This window comes from Nycticebus coucang, chromosome 11, assembly GCF_027406575.1.
Source record: "Nycticebus coucang isolate mNycCou1 chromosome 11, mNycCou1.pri, whole genome shotgun sequence".
Lineage (NCBI taxonomy): Eukaryota > Metazoa > Chordata > Mammalia > Primates > Lorisidae > Nycticebus > Nycticebus coucang.
Genome location: NC_069790.1, coordinates 59,231,629 through 59,254,726, shown reverse-complemented (window position 1 = coordinate 59,254,726; position 23,098 = coordinate 59,231,629). Strand labels below are relative to the sequence as shown.

General features: G+C 38.2%; 1 protein-coding gene across 7 annotated transcripts in view; it reads left to right on the top strand.

The window, feature by feature from the left end:
• The window catches only part of AKAP9 (A-kinase anchoring protein 9), a 193,706-nt gene that overhangs the window by 30,127 nt on the left and 140,481 nt on the right, over window positions 1-23,098 (top strand). For all 7 annotated transcript variants that reach the window (XM_053608480.1, XM_053608479.1, XM_053608477.1 and 4 more), the window contains exon 3: window positions 4,469-4,513. In XM_053608480.1, the coding sequence (XP_053464455.1) occupies window positions 4,469-4,513 (45 nt within the window). The remainder of the gene's footprint in view (window positions 1-4,468; window positions 4,514-23,098) is intronic.

Below are 23,098 nucleotides of genomic sequence, written 5' to 3'. Positions count from 1 at the left end.
GGGGCTGGGTTCAAACCCACCACCCTTGGTATATGGGGCCGGCACCCTACTCACGGAGCCACAGGCACTGCCCTGATCCATTGCTTTTAAGGGAAGTAGAGGGTTAGGTTCCTACAAGCCACTGATGACATTCTTACCAACCAGCTGATACACAATCTTGTTTTATGTTTGTTTCTGTTTTAAGACATCTTATTTAATGTGTATTATTGATTCATTAACATTGAACCGATGGCCAATAACACTAAAGCTCATGCCTGAATAAATCTCATCTAACACACAAATTTCTTCTGTAAGGTACATCACAACTTTCCCGTTCTTAGGAACACTAGGCAGCACTTCAACATTATTTTTGGGGGCCATTTTAAGCAGTGAAATCAACAACAAAAAGCATAAAATGTGAAAAATGTAGCACTAAATAGATGGTGAAGGTGCCAGCCACATACACCAGAGCTGGCAAGTTCAAATCCAGTCCGGCCGCCAAACAACAATGACAACTACAATCGAAAATAGCCGGGCGTTGTGGCGGGCGCCTGAGATCCCAGCTTCTTGGGAGGCTGAGGCAAGAGAATAGCTTAAGCCCAGGAGTTGGAGGTTGCTGTGAGCTGTGATGCCATAGTACTCTACCCAGGGTGACAGCTTGAGGCTCTGTCTCAAAAAAAAAACAAAAAAAAGTAGGTGGTGAAAAGACACTGGTTTACATTGTGAGTGCTGAAACAAGTAGTGATGCCTTGTTCTCCCTCATCTAGGACTGTATATTGGGTGGCATATTTCTCACTGCTCTGCTCATGTCCATGAATTACCATGAATGTGGTGCTACAAATACTTAAGAGGCACTTGCAGATACAAATACTTGCAAATAAATTTTATTGATAGTTGGATTCACAGTTACAGAATCTGTAAATAAAGAGGATCAGCTATATTCTTACCATAATGTGATGTGCAAATGTTAACTTACCTGTTTTCTTTTTCACTTTCTTGATAGTGTCCTTTGATGCAAAAATTTTTAATTTTGATGAATTTATGTTTTTTCTTTTGTTGCTTAATGCTTTTGGTATGATATCCAAAGCTGCTTTTGTCAAGTTTAATATGAAAATTTACATCTAATTTTTCTTTGAAGAGTTTTTAAATTGTAGGCCTTAAATTTTGGTCTTTAATCCATTTTTAAGTTAATTTTCATTTGCAATGAGAGGGCAGGTGTCCAACTTTATTATTTGCATGGGGATATCCATCCATCTCAACACCATTTACTGAAAAGACAATTCTTGCCCAACCGATTGTCAATGACCTTAAAGATGAGGGTTTATTTCTGTCCCCTTGATTATATTCTGTAGATCTCTGTGTGTAACCTTTACTATAATAGCATGCCCCAGTGTTGATTATTGTAGCTTTGTAACAAGTGTTGAGTTTATCAGTTTTATTCTTTTTCAGGATTGTTTGGCTGTTCTGGGTCCCTTTTATTTCCAAATCAATTTTAAGATCAAGTTTTCTATTTCTACATAAAAAGAAGGGAGGGATTTTGACAGGGATTGCATTAATCTGTAGGTAAATTTGGAGAATACTGTCACCTTAATAATAGTTAAGTCTTTCAATCTATGAATATAGGTTGTCTTTTTAATTTATTTAGGTCATCTTCAATCTTTCAATGTTATCTTGTAGTTTTCAGTGAACAAGTCTTGTACTTGTTTTGTTAAGTATGTAAGCATTTTACTGCTTTTTGTTGCTGTTATAAATAGAATTATTCTTTTAACTTCATTATCTGATTGTTCATTATTAGCGTATAGAAGTACAACTGATGTTTTTATATTGATCTTATATCCTGTACCTTTGCAGAACCCATTAACTTCCTCATGTTTTTTTGTCTGTGAATTCCTTACATTTTCTCTATATATGCAAGATCACATCTGCATATACACTTCTTTTCCCCCCAGTGTTGATGTCTTATTTCTTTTTCTTGCTCAGTTGCCATGGCTAGAACCTCTTGTACAATGTTGAAAAGATGTGAGAGCAGTGTCCTTATATTTTTTCTTATATTAGGTGAAAAGCATTCTTTTTCCCCCATTGAGTGTTATATTAGCTGTTTTTTGTTGTTGTTGTTGTTGTTTATAGATACCTTTTATCATATTGAGGAAGTTCTCTTCTATTCCTGGTTCGTGGGTTGTTTTTGTTATGAACGAGTGTTGAATTTTTGCTAAAGGCTTTTTCTGTATCTTTCCAGATGACTTTAGAACAAAAATTACTAGGACAAAAGATGTTAGAGAACATCCTTAGTGTGAGTTCAGTTATTTTAAATATTGACTTTTTTGTGCTCTGACATATAGCCTTATTTCTGTTCCTCAGACTGGATAATTTCAATTGATCTGTTGAAGTTCGCTGATTTTTTCTTCTTACTTCTTAGATCTGTCATTCATTCTCTTTAGTGACTTTTTATTTCTGTTATTTTCCTTTTCAACTCCAGGATTTCTCTCTAGTTCTTTTATAATTTCTTTCTATTTATTTATTTAGCGGTATGACTCTGCTCTGTTGCTTAGGCTGGAGTGCAGTGGCACAATCATTGCTCAGGTGACCTTCTCCCATCAGCACCCTGAGTAGCTGGGAATACAGGTGCATGCCACCATGCCTGGATACTGATTTTTACTTTTTTAGAGATAGGGTCTTGCTCGTTGCCCAGGCTGGTCCTGAACTCCTAGACTCAAGGAATCCTTTGGCCTCAGTCTCCCAAGTAGTTTGGATTATAGGTGTGAACCTCCATTTGATGAAGCATAATTCTTATAATTTATTTGTAGTTTTAAAAAATATTAATTCCTTTAGTTATTTGGTGATAATATTTAAAACAGCTTTTTGTCTATTAAGTCCAGTATCTGTGTTTCCTCAGGGATGATTTCTTCTGATCACTATTTTTCGGTGCATAGACCATACTTAACTTTGTATTTGTGTGTCGTGTAGTTTTTAAAAAACTGAATATTTTATATATACAGTATGGCAGCTCTACTGCTGGATTCAGTCTGAAAGTGTCATTATCTTTTTCTGTACAACAAATCAATATTTTGGTTCTTCATTACAGTTTCAGCTTTTGAATGCAACAGTTTTCTTGTTCATCATTTAATTCTCAGTACCATGGTTTCTACTACACAGTGTGCACTAAATCAATGAACATGGGGGTGGTGGTTGCATAATGATAATATTTTACATTTAAAAAAGCTATCTCCTGAGGTAGAAACCACTGTAACAGCATTTTAGAGTAGGAGGCTTATTTCTGTTCTGGCATTAGTTGCTACCTCATGGAGAAGGTAAACTTAGAACTTGGTCTTGAATGTTGAGTAAAATTTTTATATGTGTAGATGACAGAAGAAATAAAACAGTGACAGTTAATATTTGTTGAATGAAAAGGTAAATGTCTCTGGGTCTCACTTTCTTCACCAGTAAAATGAGATTATGTGCTCAGTTGAGAAGATGAACAGTGAAGCAGTACTTTGACAGTCAGAAAATACGGACTTTGGCCTTCACTCTTCCTGTTACTTCTCAGCTGAGGGAAACTTGAAAAAGCCACTTACTTGATACCTAAACATGAGGGATGTGATTGTGAACCAAGATTTATCTTTCAGTGTACTTTTGTAAGCTGCAAAGATGTCATCACAACAAAAGTTATTGTTTATTTTTTAAGTTATTCTTTAGCATCAAGATTTTTTTATTCTTTTAGAGAAACTGAACATTTTTGATAGTAGCACTTTAGGACTTTCTTTTATTTAGAAATAGTATAGTAGTTTCCCCTTAACTGTGGGGGCTATGTTCTAAGACCTCCAGAAGATGCCTAAAGTCGTGGATAGTACTGAACCCTGTAATACTATTTTTTTCCTTTCTGTACATACTTATGGTGAAGTTTAATTTATAAATTAGTTCCCAGTACTCTTGCTCTCTGGGGCCATTATTATGTAAGGTAAGAGTTGAACACAAGCCCTGCAATGCTGCAGCAAAAGGTGTGATAACTAAGATGGTAACTTAAGTACCTGTTGGACAGGTAGCACATGTGGGTATGCTAAACAAAGGAACGATTCAAGTCCTGGGTAGCGTGGGGTGAGATTTCTTTGTGCTACTCAGAATAATGTGCAATTTAAAACTTAATATATTGTTTATTTCCGGAATTTTTCATTTAATATTTTGTTACTACAATTAACTGTGGTTCACAAATTGCAAGAACCAAAGCCATGGATGAAGGGGGACTATTGTACTTTTCAGTTGCAAAAGATATGTACCATATACTAGACCCTATGTGAAAGTACCCCTTAATACTTTCATATTAAGAAAAATTCCTAGTGGCCAATTAATTGCATTATTTTGCCATTGTGACTTTGAATAATTTTTACTAGTTTTTTAATGGTCTTTTATGTGAGTTTTCTATCATATATTACCAACAATCATAGCAAAAAAAGAAAAAGATCATAATTATAATTGGCTTTTGCTTTTGTTTTAGCCTGAAAGTGAAATTTCAACCACAGCTGAAGATTACAGTTCAGAGGTAAGACCAAATTATATTATGATTTCAAATATTATTGTGAAATTGATGTTTTATCTTATTGTAATTATTGATTATTGCTATTGTATTTCTTATAATACATGCTTCTATTATATTTTTATAAATATAATAAAGCCCATATATTTATTTTATGTTATATATAATGTTTTATATATTATAATATATAAACATGATAATACATACAAAAATATACAAAACTACTATATAATATAGTCATAATGTAAATGACTATAAAGCATGAGGGTTATGTTTTACTGATAGATCTTTTTTCAGATTGTTAGCTAAGATCTTAAATCTAAACCCTGTTTTAATTTCTAGGATATATGACTGTTAGAAGATACCTGTGTTTAACACAGTGAAAATGACATAATGTAGGATATTTCATTCTTAGTAATACTTAATGCTTGAATTCTAGTTAATCATATAAACTCGTTTATTGAAATTAATGTTGTAGTAGTGGTTTTAATTTCAGATGATAAAGGCTAATATAATCATTGGTCACTTTGAAAATACTATAAAATTTACTTGTTATGTGTTGGTAACAAGGATATGTCATTTTATTTTTTTCTTACTCTTTTAGTGTGATTGTCATTTCTTTGGTCCAAATTAGAACATGGAAAAGTATTATTTTAAATCAGTGGTTCTCAACCTGTGGGTGGCGACCCACAGAAACTGTATTAAAGGGCCATGGCATTAGGAAGGTTGAGAACCCCTGCTCTAAATGGTTCAGCAACTCAGTGTTTTCAATACATCTCAATTTATTGTAGGTTTCTAATAGGAAAAAAATAGCTTCATGTTCTTAATGAACATACTACTATTTTAGATTGCTGATGGAAGCAAAAATACTGACAAGTCAGAAGTTAATGGAATGGAATGAAATATACTTACTAATAATCTGGTCAGAAAATAAGTAATCAACATTAAATTACTAAATTGATGCCTGAATTTAGGCTTTGTAAAGTTGCCCCTATGGGAGAAATACCTTGATTTAAAATCACGGCTTCCAATTCAGATTCTACTGTTGCAACTGTAGATTTGGGTACATACAGCTGGCCCTCCATGTACATGGGTTCTGGTTTTGAGGATTTGACCATCCATAGATCAAAAGTATTTGGAAAAAAATAAAAATGATAATAACAACAGTGAGAAATAACACAAATAAGAAAATACAGTACATTGGCTCGGCGCCTGTGGCTCAAGCGGCTAAGGCACCAGCCACATATACCTGAGCTGGCAGGTTCGAATCCAGCCCAGGCCCACCAAACAACAATGACGGCTGCAACCAAAAAATAGCCGAGCGTTGTGGCGAGTGCCTGTAGTCCCAGCTATTTGGGAGGCGGAGGCAGGGGAATCGCTTGAGCCCAGAAGTTGTAGGTTGCTGTGAGCTGTGATACGACGGCACTCCACCCAGGGCGACAGCTTGATGCTCTGTCTCAAAAAAAAAGCAAGGAGTAACAGCTTCCCTGCAACTGGGAACAGCAAGTCTGGGGAGACAAGACTCCAGGCATCTCTGGCTGGTGGGATCTGCCTATAATCATCCCTTTGAGGATACAGGGAGCCAGCAAGGGACTTCTGGACCCCAAGAGGAGGACAAAAACAGTGGAAAACTGGCAAGTGGTTGCGTGTGTTCAATCAACCTAATCACGCTGGTAACCGTAAGTACAAGCAGCAGTGAGACTGCAAACCGGAAAGGCCTTACCTGTGAACTGTTTCGGTGTTCTTGGACTTGGCACTCAGTTGAACTGCCTTGGGGAGAGCTTGAGCAGGAGTGTGGAGAACTTTGGGCATTGTCTGGGGCCCCAGACTGAGCCACTGAGCTGGGTGCAGGAAGCCATTGTGAAAGAACTGCCCCGGCAAGCTCCACCCTCAGGGTCTCAGAGCAAGGATTGGGCGGGTCAAAGTAACCTACGGACTGAGCAGCCTAAAGGCGGGGACTGAGCTGCCTTACAGCCTTAATCCTGAAGGGCAGAGTGAGACGGTTTTGGCACACTGGAGCCTTGGGCTGTTGCCCTGGGTAGAGTGCCGTGACGTCACAGCTCATAGCAACCTCAAACTCCTGGGCGTGGCGCCGCCCAGACCTCCATTAGAGCTGTGCAGCGACCCCCGACTGGTGACCCACACCCACTGGGCCTCCGCATTCCCTGACCAGGAACTGCGGGAGCCATGCAACCCTGCATCTGCCCTCCTGTGTCCTCCCAGCTTCCACACTAGCCCGTTCATCTGGACAGGGACTCTGGTAGCTGCGTGCCCTTTAGAGCCTGCCTCTGCGCAGAGCTCTTCTCCTGGCCAGAGACTGCTGGAGCCTTGGGCTCTCTGTGCCAAAGTCACTGGGCGCCTGGCACTCCCAGAACCGTGCACACCACCCCCAGCCCTGTTGCTAGATCTGGGTGTATCACAAACCAGAGCTGCTTCCACAACCAGAACTCCCTAGCTAGAGCAGCCCCAGAGGAACAACACAGGGTCACTCCCTACAAAGATCCAGCAACAATAGAGTGATCCCGCTGGGGTCTAATCTTTGAGAGACACCTCCCCAACTCTGAGGACAGCCAGAGGCAACGGTGAAAAATAATCATGAGGCGAAATCAACAGAAAAACTCTGGCAATATGAATAATCAGAGTAGATCAACTCCCCCAAGAATCAATGGGGCAGAAACAGCACAAGACCCCATGCACAAACAAATAGCTGAGATGTCAGGAATCGAATTCAGGATCTGGATAGCAAATAAGATCAAATTAGAATTCCAAAAGTTATCTCAAGAATTCAATGGATTCAAAGACCAAATGACCAAAGATTTCGACACATTGAGACAAGAAGTTGCATCCCTCAAAGATCTGAGAAACACAATAGAATCCCTCAGTAACAGAATGGAGCAAGCAGAAGAAAGGATTTCTGACATCGAAGACAAAGCTTTTGAACGCTCCCAAACCCTCAAAGAAGAAGAGAAATGGAGAGCAAAAACAGACCACTCTCTCAGAGAGCTCTCTGATAATTTGAAGAAAACCAATATTCATCTTAGAGGGATCCCCGAAAGTGACGAAGTGGCTTCACAAGGCACAGAGTCTCTTTTCCAAGAGATTATGAAGAAGAACTTTCCAGACATGCCAGGAGATTCCGAAATTCAGATAGCAGACAGTTTCAGAACTCCAGCACGACTCAACCCAAATACGACATCCCCCAGACACATCATAATCAATTTCACTAAAGTTAATACGAAGGAGAAAATTCTGAAAGCTGCCAGACGAAAGAAAACCATTACAAGGGGAAGAATATCAGAATAACTGCAGATCTCTCTGCTGAAACCTTTCAAGCTAGAAGAGGATGGTCATCGACTTTTAATCTCCTAAAACAAAATAACTTCCAACCCAGGATCCTGTACCCAGCTAAACTGAGCTTCATTTATGACAGAGAAATTAAATACTTCAACGACATTCACATGTTGAAGAAATTTGCCACAACTAAACCACCTCTCCAGGATATTCTTAGACCTATCCTCCATAAAGACCAGCGTAATTCTCCACCACTAAAGTAAACCCACCCAAAAAATTTTTGATCAAATTCCAACTTCCACAGTCGAAAAAGGATTAAAAATGTCCACTGGTCTCGAAAGGCTTATCAATACTCTCAATTAATGTGAGTGGTTTAAATTGTCCTCTAAAGAGGCATAGGTTGGCGGACTGGATACAAAAACTCAAGCCAGATATCTGCTGCATCCAAGAATCGCATCTTACATTAAAAGACAGATATAGACTCAAGGTGAAGGGATGGTCATCTATATTCCAGGCAAATGGAAAGCAGAAAAAAGCAGGTGTTGCAATCCTGTTCGCAGACGCAATAGGCTTTAAACCAACTGAAATAATGAAGGATAAGGATAGACACTTCATATTTGTTAAAGGTAATACCCAATATGAGATTTCAATTATTAATATTTATGCACCCAATGAGAACGCACCTCAATTTATAAGAGAAACTCTTAACAGACATGAGCAACTTGATTTCCTCCAGTTCCATAGTAGTTCGAGATTTTAACACCCCTTTAGCAGTCCTGGATAGATGCTCCAAAATGAAGCTAAGCAAAGAAATCTTAGATTTAAACTTAACCATTCAACATCTGGACTTAACAGACATCTACAGAACATTTCATCCCCAAAAAACTGAATACACATTCTTCTCATCAGTCCACGGAACATACTAAAAATCGACCACATCCTAGGCCACAAATCTAACCTCAGCAAATTTAAAAAAATAGAAATTATTCATGGAATAAAAGTTGAACTCAGTAACATTAGGAACCTGCATACCCATACAAAAACATGGAAGCTAAACAACCTTATGCGAAGGATACATGGGTTATAGACAAGATTAGGAAGGAAATCACCATATTTTTAGAGCAAAACAACAATCAAGGCACAAATTACCAGAACATCTGGGATACTGCAAAGGCAGTCCTAAGAGGGAAACTTATAGCACTGCAGGCCTTCCTCAAGAAAACGGAAAGAGAGGAAGTTAATAACTTAATGGAACATCTCAAGCAACTGGAGAAAGAAGAACACTTCAACCCCAAATGCAGCAGAAGAAAAGAAATAACCAAAATCAGAACAGAATTAACTGAAATTGAAAACAAAAGAATTATACAACAGATCAATAAATCCAAAAGCTGGTTTTTTGAAAAGATCAATAAAATAGATAAACCTTTGGCCAACCTAACCAGGAAAAAAAGAGTAAAATCTCTAATTTCATCAATCAGAAATGGTAATGATGAAATAACAACAGACCCCTCAGAAATTCAAAAAATCCTTAACGAATACTACAAGAAACTCTACTCTCAGAAATATGAAAATCTGAAAGTAATCGACCAACACTTGGAAGTACGCCACCAACCAAGACAGCCAGAATGAAGTGGAAATATTAAACAGGCCTATATCAAGTTCTAAAATAGCATCAACTATACAAAATCTCCCTAAAAAGAAAAGCCCAGGACCAGATGGCTTTACATCAGAATTCTACCAAACCTTTAAAGAAGAACTAGTACCTATACTGCTAAACCTCTTCCAAAATATAGAAAAAGAAGGAATTTTACCCAGCACATTCTACGAAGCAAACATCACCTTGATCCCAAACCAGGGAAAGACCCAACAAGAAAAGAAAATTATAGACCAGTATCACTAATGAATATTGATGCAAAAATACTCAATAAGATCCTAACAAACAGAATCCAACAACACATCAAAAAAATTATACACCATGACCAAGTGGGATTTATCCCAGGGTCTCAAGGCTGGTTCAATATACGTAAATCTATAAATGTAATTCAACACATAAACAAACTTAAAAATAAAGACCATATGATTCTTTCAATTGATGCAGAAAAAGCTTTTCATAATATCCAGCATCCTTTCATGATCAGAGCACTTAAGAAAATTGGTATACAGAGAGGCGGAGCAAGATGGCAGCCGAGTAACAGCTTCCTTGCATCTGGGCACCGTGAGTCTGGGGAGATAGGACTCCAGGCATCTCTGGCTGGTGGGAACTGCCTATCATCACTCCTATGAGGATACAGGGAGTCAGCGAGAGACTTCTGGACTCCAAGAGGAGGACTAAAACAGTGGAAAACCGGCAAGTGGTCGCGTGTGTTCAATCCGTCTAAACCCGCCCACAACTGTAAGTTCAGTAGCAGCGAGACTGCAAACCAGAAAGGCCTTACCTGTGAACTGTTTTGATGTCCTTGGACTTGGCACTGATTTGAACTGCCTTGGGGAAGGCCTGAGCGGGAGTGCAGAGAACTTTGGCTGTTGTCTGGGGCCCCAGTCTGAGCCTCTGAGCCAGACGGAGCTAATAGTGTTTGGCGGTGGGTCACACGGAACCATTGTCAGTGATCTGCCCTGGCAAGCTCCGCCCTCAGGGTCGCAGAGCTAGAATTGGGTGGGAGCTGGTAACCCAGCAACCGAGTAGCCTAAGGGTGGGGTCTGAGCCGCCTTGCAGCCCTAACCCTCAGGGGCAGAGTGAGACCGGTTTTGGCACACTGGGTAAGTGGATAGCCACTTCAGCAGTGATTCCAGCGAGAAAGCTGGGAAAGCTTCTGCTCAGCAAGTTTACAAGTTCAAAGTGCCTTTTAAGTGGGCTGAAGAGAGATTTAGGTTGTCTACCTGCTGGGGTTTGAGAAATCAGCAGCCTCCAGTCGTATCAGAACTCTGACTAACATCTCATACCCCAGAAGACGACGTGTTGCCCAGACAACATTCAATAACATATACAAACTGCTTTCTTTTTGGTTGTGTATTTTTTTCTTTTTTTTTTTGTTTGGTTGTTTTTTTTTTGTTTGTTTATTTTGACGTTGTTGATGTTCTTTTGTTTTTTAATTTCAATCTTTTCCATACAGATCCCTTTTTCTTTCTCAATTTTTCTAGTTTAATTATAATTTCCCATTGCTGCCTTTTTTAATAACTACAACTTCATTTTTGCTAGTGTTTCTACCGCTATCATTTGGTTTTTCACCCAATTTTATCCCTGTAAAGTTTTCTGTTTGCTTGTTTTGGTTTGATTTATAGCATTTTTGTCTTTCCTCTCTACTTGGTGGAGGTGGGGTACTGTGTCTGATCAGGTTAGCAAAGAGCTGCTGACCTCAAGGGAACCACCCAACTGGGCACACCCAGAAGGTGGGGTTTTTTAAGGTTGTGTCAAAGTACCCTACTGTACACCTATATTGCCCTGTCTCCCTCTTTCTGTGCTTCTCTTCTTTTTGTCAATATTCCTTATCCCCACCCCCTCTCCTTTCTCTATCTTTCTTTTTTTCTTATCACTCGGTCCTCCTTTCTTTCATCCCTTTTTTGCTCTTCAACCTTCTCACCCTTCTGGTCCTGTAACCCTTAGTCCACAGGCACAAGAACTTAAAGAGCAAGAGGAAGTGAAAGGAAAATTAGGGCAAGGAAACAGATAAAAGAAATCACTCATGAGGAAGAATCAGCAGAAAACTCCAGGCAACATGAAGAACCAGTCCAGAACAACCCCGCCAAGGGACCATGAGGTAGCTACTGCAGAGGATTCCACCTATACAGAAATGTTAGGAATGACAGAAAGGGAATTTAGAATACTCATGTTGAAAACAATGAAAGAAATGATGGAAACAATGAAGGAAACTTCTAATAAAGTGGAAAATAACCAAAAGGAAATCGAAAAACAGAATCAAATCAGAGATGAACGATATGAAGAATATAAAAAGGATATAGCAGAGCTGAAGGAAATGAAACAGTCAATCAGGGAACTTAAAGATGCATGGAAAGTATCAGCAACAGGTTAGACCATGCAGAAGAAAGAATTTCAGAGGTAGAAGACAAAGTTTTTGAGATAACTCAGATAGTAAAAGAGGCAGAAAAGAAGAGAGAGAAAGCAGAACGTTCACTGTCAGAATTATGGGACTTTATGAAGCGTTCCAACATACGAGTTATAGGAATTCCAGAAGGGGAAGAAGAATGCCCCAGAGGAATGGAAGCCATACTAGAGAATATTATAAAAGAAAATTTCCCAAACATCACCAAAGATTCTGACACACTGCTTTCAGAGGGATATCGGACCCGTGGTCGCCTCAACTCTAACCGAGCTTCTCCAAGACACATTGTGATGAACCTGTCCAAAGTCAAGACAAAAGAAGATTCTGCAAGCTGCCAGGAGTAAGCGCCAGTTGACCTACAGGGGCAAATCCATCAGAGTGACCACAGACTTCTCTAATGAAACTTTCCAAGCAAGAAGACAATGGTCATCTACCTTTAATCTACTTCAACAGAACAATTTTCAGCCCAGAATTCTGTACCCTGCTAAGCTAAGCTTCAAAATTGATGGAGAAATCAAATCATTTACGGATATACAAACATTGAGGAAATTCGCCACAACAAGACCAGCTCTACAGGAAATACTTCAACCTGTTCTGCACACTGACCACCACAATGGATCAGCAGCAAAGTAAGAACTCAGAAATCAAAGGATAGAACCTAACCTCCACACTGATGCAAAAGATAAAACTAAGCAATGGACTCTCACCAAATAAGACGAATAGAATACTACCACACTTATCAATTATCTCCATAAATGTTAATGGCTTGAATTCCCCACTGAAGAGACATAGATTGGCTGACTAGATTAAAAAACACAAGCCATCCATTTGCTGTCTGCAAGAAACACACTTGGCTTCAAAAGACAAACTAAAGCTCCGAGTCAAGGGTTGGAAGACAATTTTTCAGCAAATGGAATTCAGAAGAAAAGAGGAGTTGCAATCTTATTTTCAGATACATGTGGATTTAAAGCAACTAAAGTCAAAAAAGACAAAGATGGTCACTTTATATTGGTCAAGGGAAAAGTACAACAAGAAGATATTTCATTTCTAAATATTTATGCACCCAATTTAAATGCTCCCAGATTCTTGAAGGAGACCTTACTCAGTCTCAGCAATATGATATCTGATAATACCATCATAACAGGGGACTTTAACACACCTCTTTCAGAGCTGGACAGATCCTCTAAACAGAAATTAAACAAAGATATAAGAGATTTAAATGAGACCCTAGAACAACTATGCTTGATAGATGCATATAGAACACTCCACCCCAAAGATAAAGAATATACATTCTTCTCATCACCCCATGGAACATTCTCCAAAATTGATCATATCCTGGGACACAAAACAAATATCAACAGAATCAAAAGAATTGAAATTTTACCTTGTATCTTTTCAGACCTTAAGGCACTAAAGGTGGAACTCAACTCTAACAGAAATGCTCGATCTCACCGAAAGGCATGGAAATTAAACAATCTTCTGTTGAATAACAGATGGGTGCAGGAAGAAATAAAACAGGAAATCATTAACTTCCTTGAGCAGAACAACAATGAAGACACAAGCTACCAAAACCTGTGGGATACTGCAAAAGCAGTTTTGAGGGGAAAATTCATCGCTTTAGATGCCTACATTCGAAAAACAGAAAAAGAGCGCTTCAACAATCTCACAAGAGATCTTAAGGAATTGGAAAAAGAAGAACAATCTAAGCCTAAAGTCAGTAGAAGAAAGGAAATATCCAAAATCAAATCAGAGATCAATGAAATTGAAAACAAAAGAATCATTCAGAAAATTAATGAAACAAGGAGTTGGTTTTTTGAAAAAATAAATAAAATAGATAAACCACTGGCCAGACTAACTAGAAATAGAAAAGTAAAATCTCTAGTAACCTCAATCAGAAATGATAAAGGGGAAATAACAACTGATCCCTCAGAGATACAAGAGATCATCTCTGAATACTACCAGAAACTCTATGCCTAGAAATTTGACAATGTGAAGGAAATGGATCAATATTTGGAATCACACCCTCTCCCTAGAATTAGCCAGGAAGAAATAGACCTCCTGAACAGACCAATTTCAAGCACTGAGATCAAAGAAACATTAAAAAAGCTTCCAACTAATAAATGCCCTGGTCCAGATGGCTTCACTCCAGAATTCTATCAAACCTTCAAGGAAGTGCTTATTCCTGTACTGCAGAAATTATTCCAAAAAACTGAGGAAGAAGGAATCTTCCCCAACACATTCTATGAAACAAACATCACCCTGATACCAAAACCAGGAAAAGACCCAAACAAAAAGGAGAATTTCAGACCAATCTCACTCATGAATATAGATGGAAAAATTCTCAACAAAATCCTAGCCAATAGATTACAGCTTATCATCAAATAAGTCATTCATCATGATCAAGTAGTCTTCATCCCAGGGATGCAAGGCTGGTTTAACATACGCAAGTCCATAAACGTTATCCACCATATTAACAGAGGCAAAAATAAAAATCACATGATCCTCTCAATAGATGCAGAAAAAGCATTTGATAAAATCCAGCATCCTTTTCTAATTAGAACACTGAAGAGTATGGGCATAGGTGGCACATTTCTAAAACTGATTGAAGCTATCTATGACAAACCCACAGCCAATATTTTACTGAATGGAGTAAAACTGAAAGCTTTTCCTCTTAGAACTGGAACCAGACAAGGTTGTCCTCTGTCACCTTTACTATTCAACATAGTGCTGGAAGTTCTAGCCAATACAATTAGGCAAGACAAGGAAATCAAGGGAATCCAAATGGGAGCAGAGGAGGTCAAACTTTCCCTCTTTGCTGACGACATGATCTTATACTTAGAGAACCCCAAAGACTCAACCACAAGACTCCTAGAAGTCATCAAAAAATACAGTAATGTTTCAGGATATAAAATCAATGTCCACAAGTCAGTAGCCTTTGTGTACACCAATAACAGTCAAGATGAGAAGCTAATTAAGGACACAACTCCCTTCACCATAGTTTCAAAGAAAATGAAATACCTAGGAATATACCTAACGAAGGAGGTGAAGGACCTGTATAAAGAAAACTATGAACTCCTCAGAAAAGAAATAGCAGAGGATATTAGCAAGTGGAAGAACATACCATGCTCATGGATGGGAAGAATCAACATTGTTAAAATGTCTATACTTCCAAAAGCTATCTACCTATTCAATGCCATTCCTATCAAAGTACCTACATCGTACTTTCAAGATTTGGAAAAAATGATTCTGCATTTTGTATGGAACCGGAAAAAACCCCGTATAGCTAAGGCAGTTCTTAGTAACAAAAATAAAGCTGGGGGCATCAGCATACCAGATTTTAGTCTGTACTACAGAGCCATAGTGGTCAAGACAGCATGGTACTGGCACAAAAACAGAGACATAGACACTTGGAATCGAATTGAACACCAAGAAATGAAACTAACATCTTACAACCACCTTATCTTCGATAAACCAAACATGAACTTACCTTGGGGGAAAGATTCCCTATTCAATAAATGGTGTTGGGAGAACTGGATGTCTACATGTAAAAGACTGAAACTGGACCCACACCTTTCCCCACTCACAAAAATTGATTCAAGATGGATAAAGGACTTAAATTTAAGGCATGAAATTATAAAAATCCTCAAAGAAAGCATAGGAAAAACACTGGAAGATATTGGCCTGGGGGAAGACTTCATGAAGAAGACTGCCATGGCAATTGCAACAACAACAAAAATAAACAAATGGGACTTCATTAAACTGAAAAGCTTCTGTACAGCTAAGGAGACAATAACCAAAGCCAAGAGATAACCCACACAATGGGAAAGGATATTTGCATATTTTCAATCAGACAAAAGCTTGATAACCAGGATCTATAGAGAACTCAAATTAATCCACATGAAAAAAGCCAACAATCCCTTATATCAATGGGCAAGAGACATGAACAGAACTTTCTCTAAAGACAACAGACGAATGGCTAACAAACACATGAAAAAATGTTCATCATCTCTATATATTAGAGAAATGCAAATCAAAACATCCCTGAGATATCATCTAACCACAGTGAGAATGGCCCACATCACAAAATCTCAAAACTGCAGATGCTGGCGTGGATGTGGAGAGAAGGGAACACTTTTACACTGCTGGTGGGACTGCAAACTAGTACAACCTTTCTGGAAGGAAGTATGGAGAAACCTCAAAGCACTCAAGCTAGACCTCCCATTTGATCCTGCAATCCCACTACTGGGCATCTACCCAGAAGGAAAAAAATCCTTTTATCATAAGGACACTTGTACTAGACTGTTTATTGCAGCTCAATTTACAATCGCTAAAATGTGGAAACAGCCTAAATGCCCACCAACCCAGGAATGGATTAACAAGCTGTGGTATATGTATACCATGGAATACTATTCAGCCAGTAAAAAAAAATGGAGACTTTACATTCTTCGTATTAACCTGGATGGACGTGGAAGACATTATTCTTAGTAAAGCATCACAAGAATGGAGAAGCATGAATCCTATGTACTCAATTTTGATATGAGGACAATTAATGACAATTAAGGTTATGGGGGGGGGAAGCAGAAAGAGGGACGGAGGGAGTGGGGTGGGGCCTTGGTGTATGTCACACTTTATGGGGCAAGACATGATTGCAGGAGGGACTTTACCTAACAATTGCAATCAGTGTAACTGGGTTATTGTACCCTTAATGAATCCCCAATAATTAAAAAAAAAAAAAAAAAGAAAGAAAAAAAGAAAAAGAAAATTGGTATAGAAGGGACATTTCTTAAACTAATAGAGGCCATCTACAGCAAACCCACAGCCAATATCGTATTGAATGGAGTTAAATTGAAATTATTTCCACTTAGATCAGGAACCAGACAAGGTCTCCATTGCTCTTTGACATTGTAATGGAAGTTTTAGCCATTGCAATTATGGAAGAAAAGGCGATCAAGGGTATCCACATAGGGTCAGAAGAGATCAAACTTTCACTCTTCACAGATGATATGATCGTATATCTGGAAAACACTAGGGTTTGTACTATGAAACTTTTAGAAGTGATCAAAGAATATAGCAATGTCTCAGGTTACAAAATCACCCATAAATCTGTAGCCTTTAAATATACCAACAATAACCAAGCTGAACAAACAGTCAAGGACTCTATTCCTTTCACAGTAGTGCCAAAGAAGAGGAAATATTTGGGAGTACACCTAACAAAGGACGTGAAAGATCTCTTCGAAGAGAACTATGAAACTCTAAGAAAAGAAATAGCCGAAGATGTTAACAGATGGAAAAACATACCATGCTCATGGCTGGGAAGAATCAACATTGTTAAAATGTCCATACTGCCCAAAGCAATATATAATTTTAATGCAATTCCTATTAAAGCTCCATTGTCATACTTTAAAGATCTTGAAAAAATAATACTTCATTTTATATGGAATCAGAAAAACCTCGAATAGCCAAAACATTACTGCACAATAAAAACAAAGCAGGAGGAATCACGCTACCAGACCTGAGACTGTACTATAAATCCATAGTGATCAAATCAGCATGGTACTGGCACAAAAGCAGAGAAGTAGATGTCTGGAACAGAATAGAGAACCAGGAGATGGATCCAGCTACTTACCATTATTTGACCTTTGACAAGCCAAATTCAAATCTTTTATGTTTGAATTAAAAACATTCAGTGGGGGGCGGCGCCTGTGGCTCAGTCGGTAGGGCGCCGGCCCCATATACCGAGGGTGGCGGGTTCTAAACCTGGCCCCACCCAAACTGCAACCAAAAAATAGCCGGGCGTTGTGGCGGGCGCCTGTAGTCCCAGCTACTCGGGAGGCTGAGGCAAGAGAATCCCTTAAGCCCAGGAGTTGGAGATTGCTGTGAGCTGTGTGAGGCCACCGCACTCTACCGAGGGCCATAAAGTGAGACTCTGTCTCTACAAAAAAAAAAAAAAAAACATTCAGTGGGGAAAAGATTCTCTATTTAACAAATGGTGCTGGGTAAACTGGCTGGCAACCTGTAGAAGATAGAAACTGATAGACTCTCACTGGATAAAAGATTTAAACTTAAAACAAAAAAACTATAAAAATACTTGAAGAAAGTGCAGGGAAAACTCTTGAAGGAATCGGCCTGGGTGAATATTTTATGAGGAGGACTCCCCAGGCAATTGAACCAGTATCAAAAATACACTAGTGAGACCTGATCAAACTAAAAAGCTTCTGCACCGCCAAGAACATAGTGAGTAAAGCAAGCAGATAGCCCTCAGAATGGGAGAAAATATTTGCAGGTTATACTTCTGATAAAGGTCTAATAACCAGATTCCACAGAGAACTCAAACGTATTAACAAGAAAAGAACACGTGACCCCATCTCAGGGTGGGCAAAGGACTTGAAGAGAAATTTCTCTAAAGAAGGCCGACGCAAAATCTACAAACACATGAAAAAAAGCTCATCATCCTTAATCATCAGAGAAATGCAAGTCAAAACTACTCTGAGATATCACCTAACCCCAGTAAGAGTAGCCCACATAACAAAATCCCAAAACCAGAAATGTCGGCGTGGATGTGGGGGAAAGGGCACACTTCTACACTGCTGGTGGGAATGCCCACTAATACGTTCCTTCTGGAAGGATGTTTGGAGAATACTTAGAGACCTAAAAATAGATCTGCCATTCGATCCTATAATTCCTTTACTAGGTTTATACCCAGAAGACCAAAAGTCACAATATAACAAAGACATCTGTACCAGAATGTTTATTGCAGCCCAATTCATAATTGCTAAGTCATGGAAGAAGCCCAAGTGCCCATTGACCCACGAATGGACTAGCAAATCGTGGTACATGTATACCATGGAATATTATGCAGCCTTAAAGAAAGATGGAGACTTTACCTCTTTCATGTTTACATGGATGGAGCTGGATACTTGCTAAGATATTTCTTAGCAAAGTATCTCAGGAATGATAGAAAAAGTATCCAATGTATTCAGCCCTACTATGAAACTAAATTATAGCTTTCACATGAAGGCTATAACCCAACTATAGCACAAGACTATGGGGGAAGGGAGGGGGGAGGTTTTGGTGGAGGGAGGGTAATGGGTGGGGCCACATCTATGGTGCATCTTAGAATGGGTACAGGCGATTGCAGTAATGTACACAGCTATGATTTAACAATAAAAATAAATAAATAAAATAAAAAGAAAGAAAGAAAATACAGTAAAGCACCTGTTTCTATAGGAATTACATTGTATAAGGCATTACAAGTAATTTAGCGATGATTTAAATGGGAGGATGTGCATAGATTATACACAAATACTACCGCATTTTATGTAAGGAACTTAAGCATCATCACAATTGGTATTGTTTTTCTGGAACCAATTCCCCTGCAGACACCAAAAGATGACTGTGAAAACGCTTTTTCATTCCTTTAATGACTTAGTGCTTATACCTGTCTTTCTTGGTGAAGTTCTCAGATGCTTTGGTGATTGAACTACCTACATGTTTGACATCCCTGAAGTCTGCAAAGTGCATTTTTTTCTTTACACTAAAATGAAAAAATTTTATATGCCAGTTGGCATATCTTTCAGACTATGCCATACACACCCATGATATTTGGTTAAAATTTATGTAGCCATTTTCTCATATTGAGATAATAGGACAAAATTTAATTTTATTAATATTCCTTTGAAAAGCTAAAAAAATCATGATTTTCAGGTTTTCTTTATGAAAATGTAAATAGATATTTTTGAAAGTTCTTATTACAGTGATTTTTTTATTTTTTTTGAAGACAGAGTCTAACTCTGTGCCCTGGGTAGAGTGCCGTGATGTTCTAGTTCACAGGAATCTCAAACTCTTGGGCTCAAGTGATCCTCTTGCCTCAGCCTCCAGAGTAATGGGACTATAGGCTGGTGCCTGCTACCATGCTTGGCTTTTAGTTGAGATGAGGTCTCTTTCTTGCTCAGACTGTTCTCCAACTCCTGAGCTCAAGCAATCTACCTTGCCTTGCTCTGTCTCACAGAGTGTTAAGATTATAGGCATGAGCCAGTGCACTCAGCTATGGAGTCCAGGCATGATGGCTCACGCCTATAATCCTAGCACTCTAGGAGACCCAGAGAGGCAGATGCATTGCTTGAGCTGAAGAGTTTGAGACCAGTCTATGCAAGAACAAGACCCCATCTCGACTAAAAGTAGAAAAACTAGCCAGGCATCATGATGGGCACCTGTAGTCCCAGCTGCTCGGGAGGCTGAGGCAAGGGTATCACTTGAGCCCAAAAGTTTGAGGTTGCTGTGAGCTGCGAGGCTACTACACTCTACCCAGGTCACAGAGTGAGACTCTGTCTGAAAAAGAAAACAAAGTAAACCACTGATGGAGATTATGTGGTCCAGAAGGAAAAAAACATGTGTAACATATATATGTTATATGACATATATATATTTATGTTTTATATTGTATACATATATATGTATACATATGTTTTATAAAACACACACACACACACATATATATATAAACTGTATATCTGTGGCACTTAGTAAATGTGATGTGTTTCAAAGTAGAGTACGAATTGGCTTGGCACCTATAGCACAGTGGTTATGGCGCCAGCCACATGCACCAAGGCTGGCAGGTTTGAACCTGGCCCGGGCCAGCTGAGTCAACAATGACAACTGCAACAAAAAATAGCCAGGTGTTGTGGCGGGCACCTGTTGTCCCAGCTACTTGGGAAGCTGAGGCAAGAGAATCACTGCAGCCCAAGAGTTTGAGGTTGCTGTGAGCTGTGATGCTACAGCACTCTACTGGGGGTAACATAATGAGATCCTGTCTCAAAGAGAAAAAAAAAGTAGAGTACAAATAGTACTTAAATATAAGCACTACAGATAAAATTTAGAACAGTATTTCTCATAGTTGTTGACCATCGCTCACAGTAATAAATATATTTTACATATATGTGTGTAATTTCATATATACATTTAAAAGAGGGTGCCAAAAATGTATACACATTTTAAGAAAGGGAAAAACTGTATTAAAATTGTAACACTCAATATATACCAATAATATTTGTTATCTTGTTTATTGTATCTTGTATCTCTTATAATTACAGAAGTCAAACATGACTACTACAATTTTAATATAGGTTGTTTTCTTTTTTAATTTAATTTTTTATTAAATCATAACTATACATTATTGGTAGTTTTTTCTTTTCTTAAAATGGATGTACTTTTTTTGGCATCCTTCGTAGTTACATATATATGTATGGTTATACACATGATCAATTGTACATGAATAAATACATACATCTATACTTTTTTTTCATACAAGTTTCAAGAAAGATGCTTACTCTTACATCACACATATCCTGTCATACTTTATGGTTTTAATGGTGGTTGAAAAACCTAAACTGATTAACTGCCTTGTAATTTGGGAAAAACCGTGATTTAGATTATAATTACATTGAAAAAGGTAATTATGAAACAATATTTGACAGATTTGACCTGATTTTAATTTTAATCCTTGTAATATTATACATGTTATATCTGGATTCACAATGGATTAATTAGCCTTTGAAACATTTAATCTATTCTCTGTTTTGTAAAAAACAGAAGAAAAGTTGATAGTTTGTGAAATGTTTGGGGTGTCTTATCAAGGTTGCTGAGATGAATACTGGTTGGATCCATGATGCTCTTGGCTAGTTTTGAGGCTTTAGCTCCTCCATTTAATGAGGGTTGACTGGCTCGAATGAACTAGAATCACAGGGGACTTCTAAGCCATGCTCATCCATTTCAGAAAGCTGTAGAAGCATCATCAGACCAAACTTATAATCTGAGGAATAAATCTCACACTGTAATATTTTTCATATTGGAGTTCTTAAGGAATTATCTGTCAGTAACATCAGTAAAAATGAGTTTTCTTTCTGACAACATATATATTATAATTTCACTACAAACACCAGATTTGCATCATTTAATTATTTTCACAGCTGTGGTTTGAATTTGAGTATTCTAAATTTCAGAATCATGTAGTTTTAATCATGGGTCACATAATCATCTTGTATTTTGCCTAAATGTCACTGTCATTTTTCTGGTAAGTAGAGCAATAAGGTAAACGACAGAAGAGCAGAGAAACTTTGGAACCAGTAAGTCGTATTTTGAACTTCTTCACCTTCAAACTGTGTGAACTGGGCACGTCAATTAAACTCTGAAATACAGTTTCCTTACCTATAAAATGGGGGTGGTTGTAATGATGGTTGTGATGATTTCTACCTCACAGGATGGTTGTATACTTCACAAAACAGTTGTCTAAATCTTGAGGTATTTAGTTTGTGTTTGTCACAGAATAGATATTCAGCAAAGTTAGATTCCTTTATTACTCTTTTTGAGAAATATGCTTTTTTTCACACTGTCTTTATAAGAAACAAATGAGTGATGAAGATCCCTTTAACAGATTATTCTCAGAAGGATTTCAGATTGTTGTAATATACAGGATGTCCATAAAATTCATGTGCAATTTAAAATAATGGCACACAAACTTTGTGGACACTCTGTATTTAACTAGAACTTAGTTTGGAAATTGTACGTAATAGGTAAGTAAGGCATTTGTTTAATTTTTATGACTTCTGTGGCTAGTATACTCATTGGGTTAAAATTGGGTTCACTTCTAGAAAGAAGTAGTCAAATAATTTTATTCCCAGATTTCTTCTATATAAATATATATCCAGTTATATACTCTAGAGAAATAAGGCTAAAATAATATTCTTGTAAATTAAACTATATACAGTCATCTTCAATCCTTAAAGAACAGTTCATGTCCAGAGCACCATATTTACATAAAGTATTTTTTACACCCTTTGTATAGGATTATTTGGAAGAAATTGGGAATACTACAGGCAATATAGAGATAAGACAAGCAAATAAATATGCTTTGCTAAGTATAGAAAGATGAAATGGGGGCGGCGCCTGTGGCTCAGGGCACCGGCCCCATATGCCGAGGGTGGCGGGTTCGGACCCAGCCCCGGCCAAACTGCAACAGAAAAATAGCCGGGTGTTGTGGCCGGCGCCTGTAGTCCCAGCTGCTCGGGAGGCTGAGGCAAGAGAATCGCGTAAGCCCAAGAGTTAGAGGTTGCTGTGAGCCGTGTGACGCCACGGCACTCTACCCGAGGGCGGTACAGTGAGACTCTTGTCTCTACAAAAAACAAACAAACAAAGATGAAATAATAGTAGAGTATGCACTCCATTATAGATTTCATCTGATTATTCA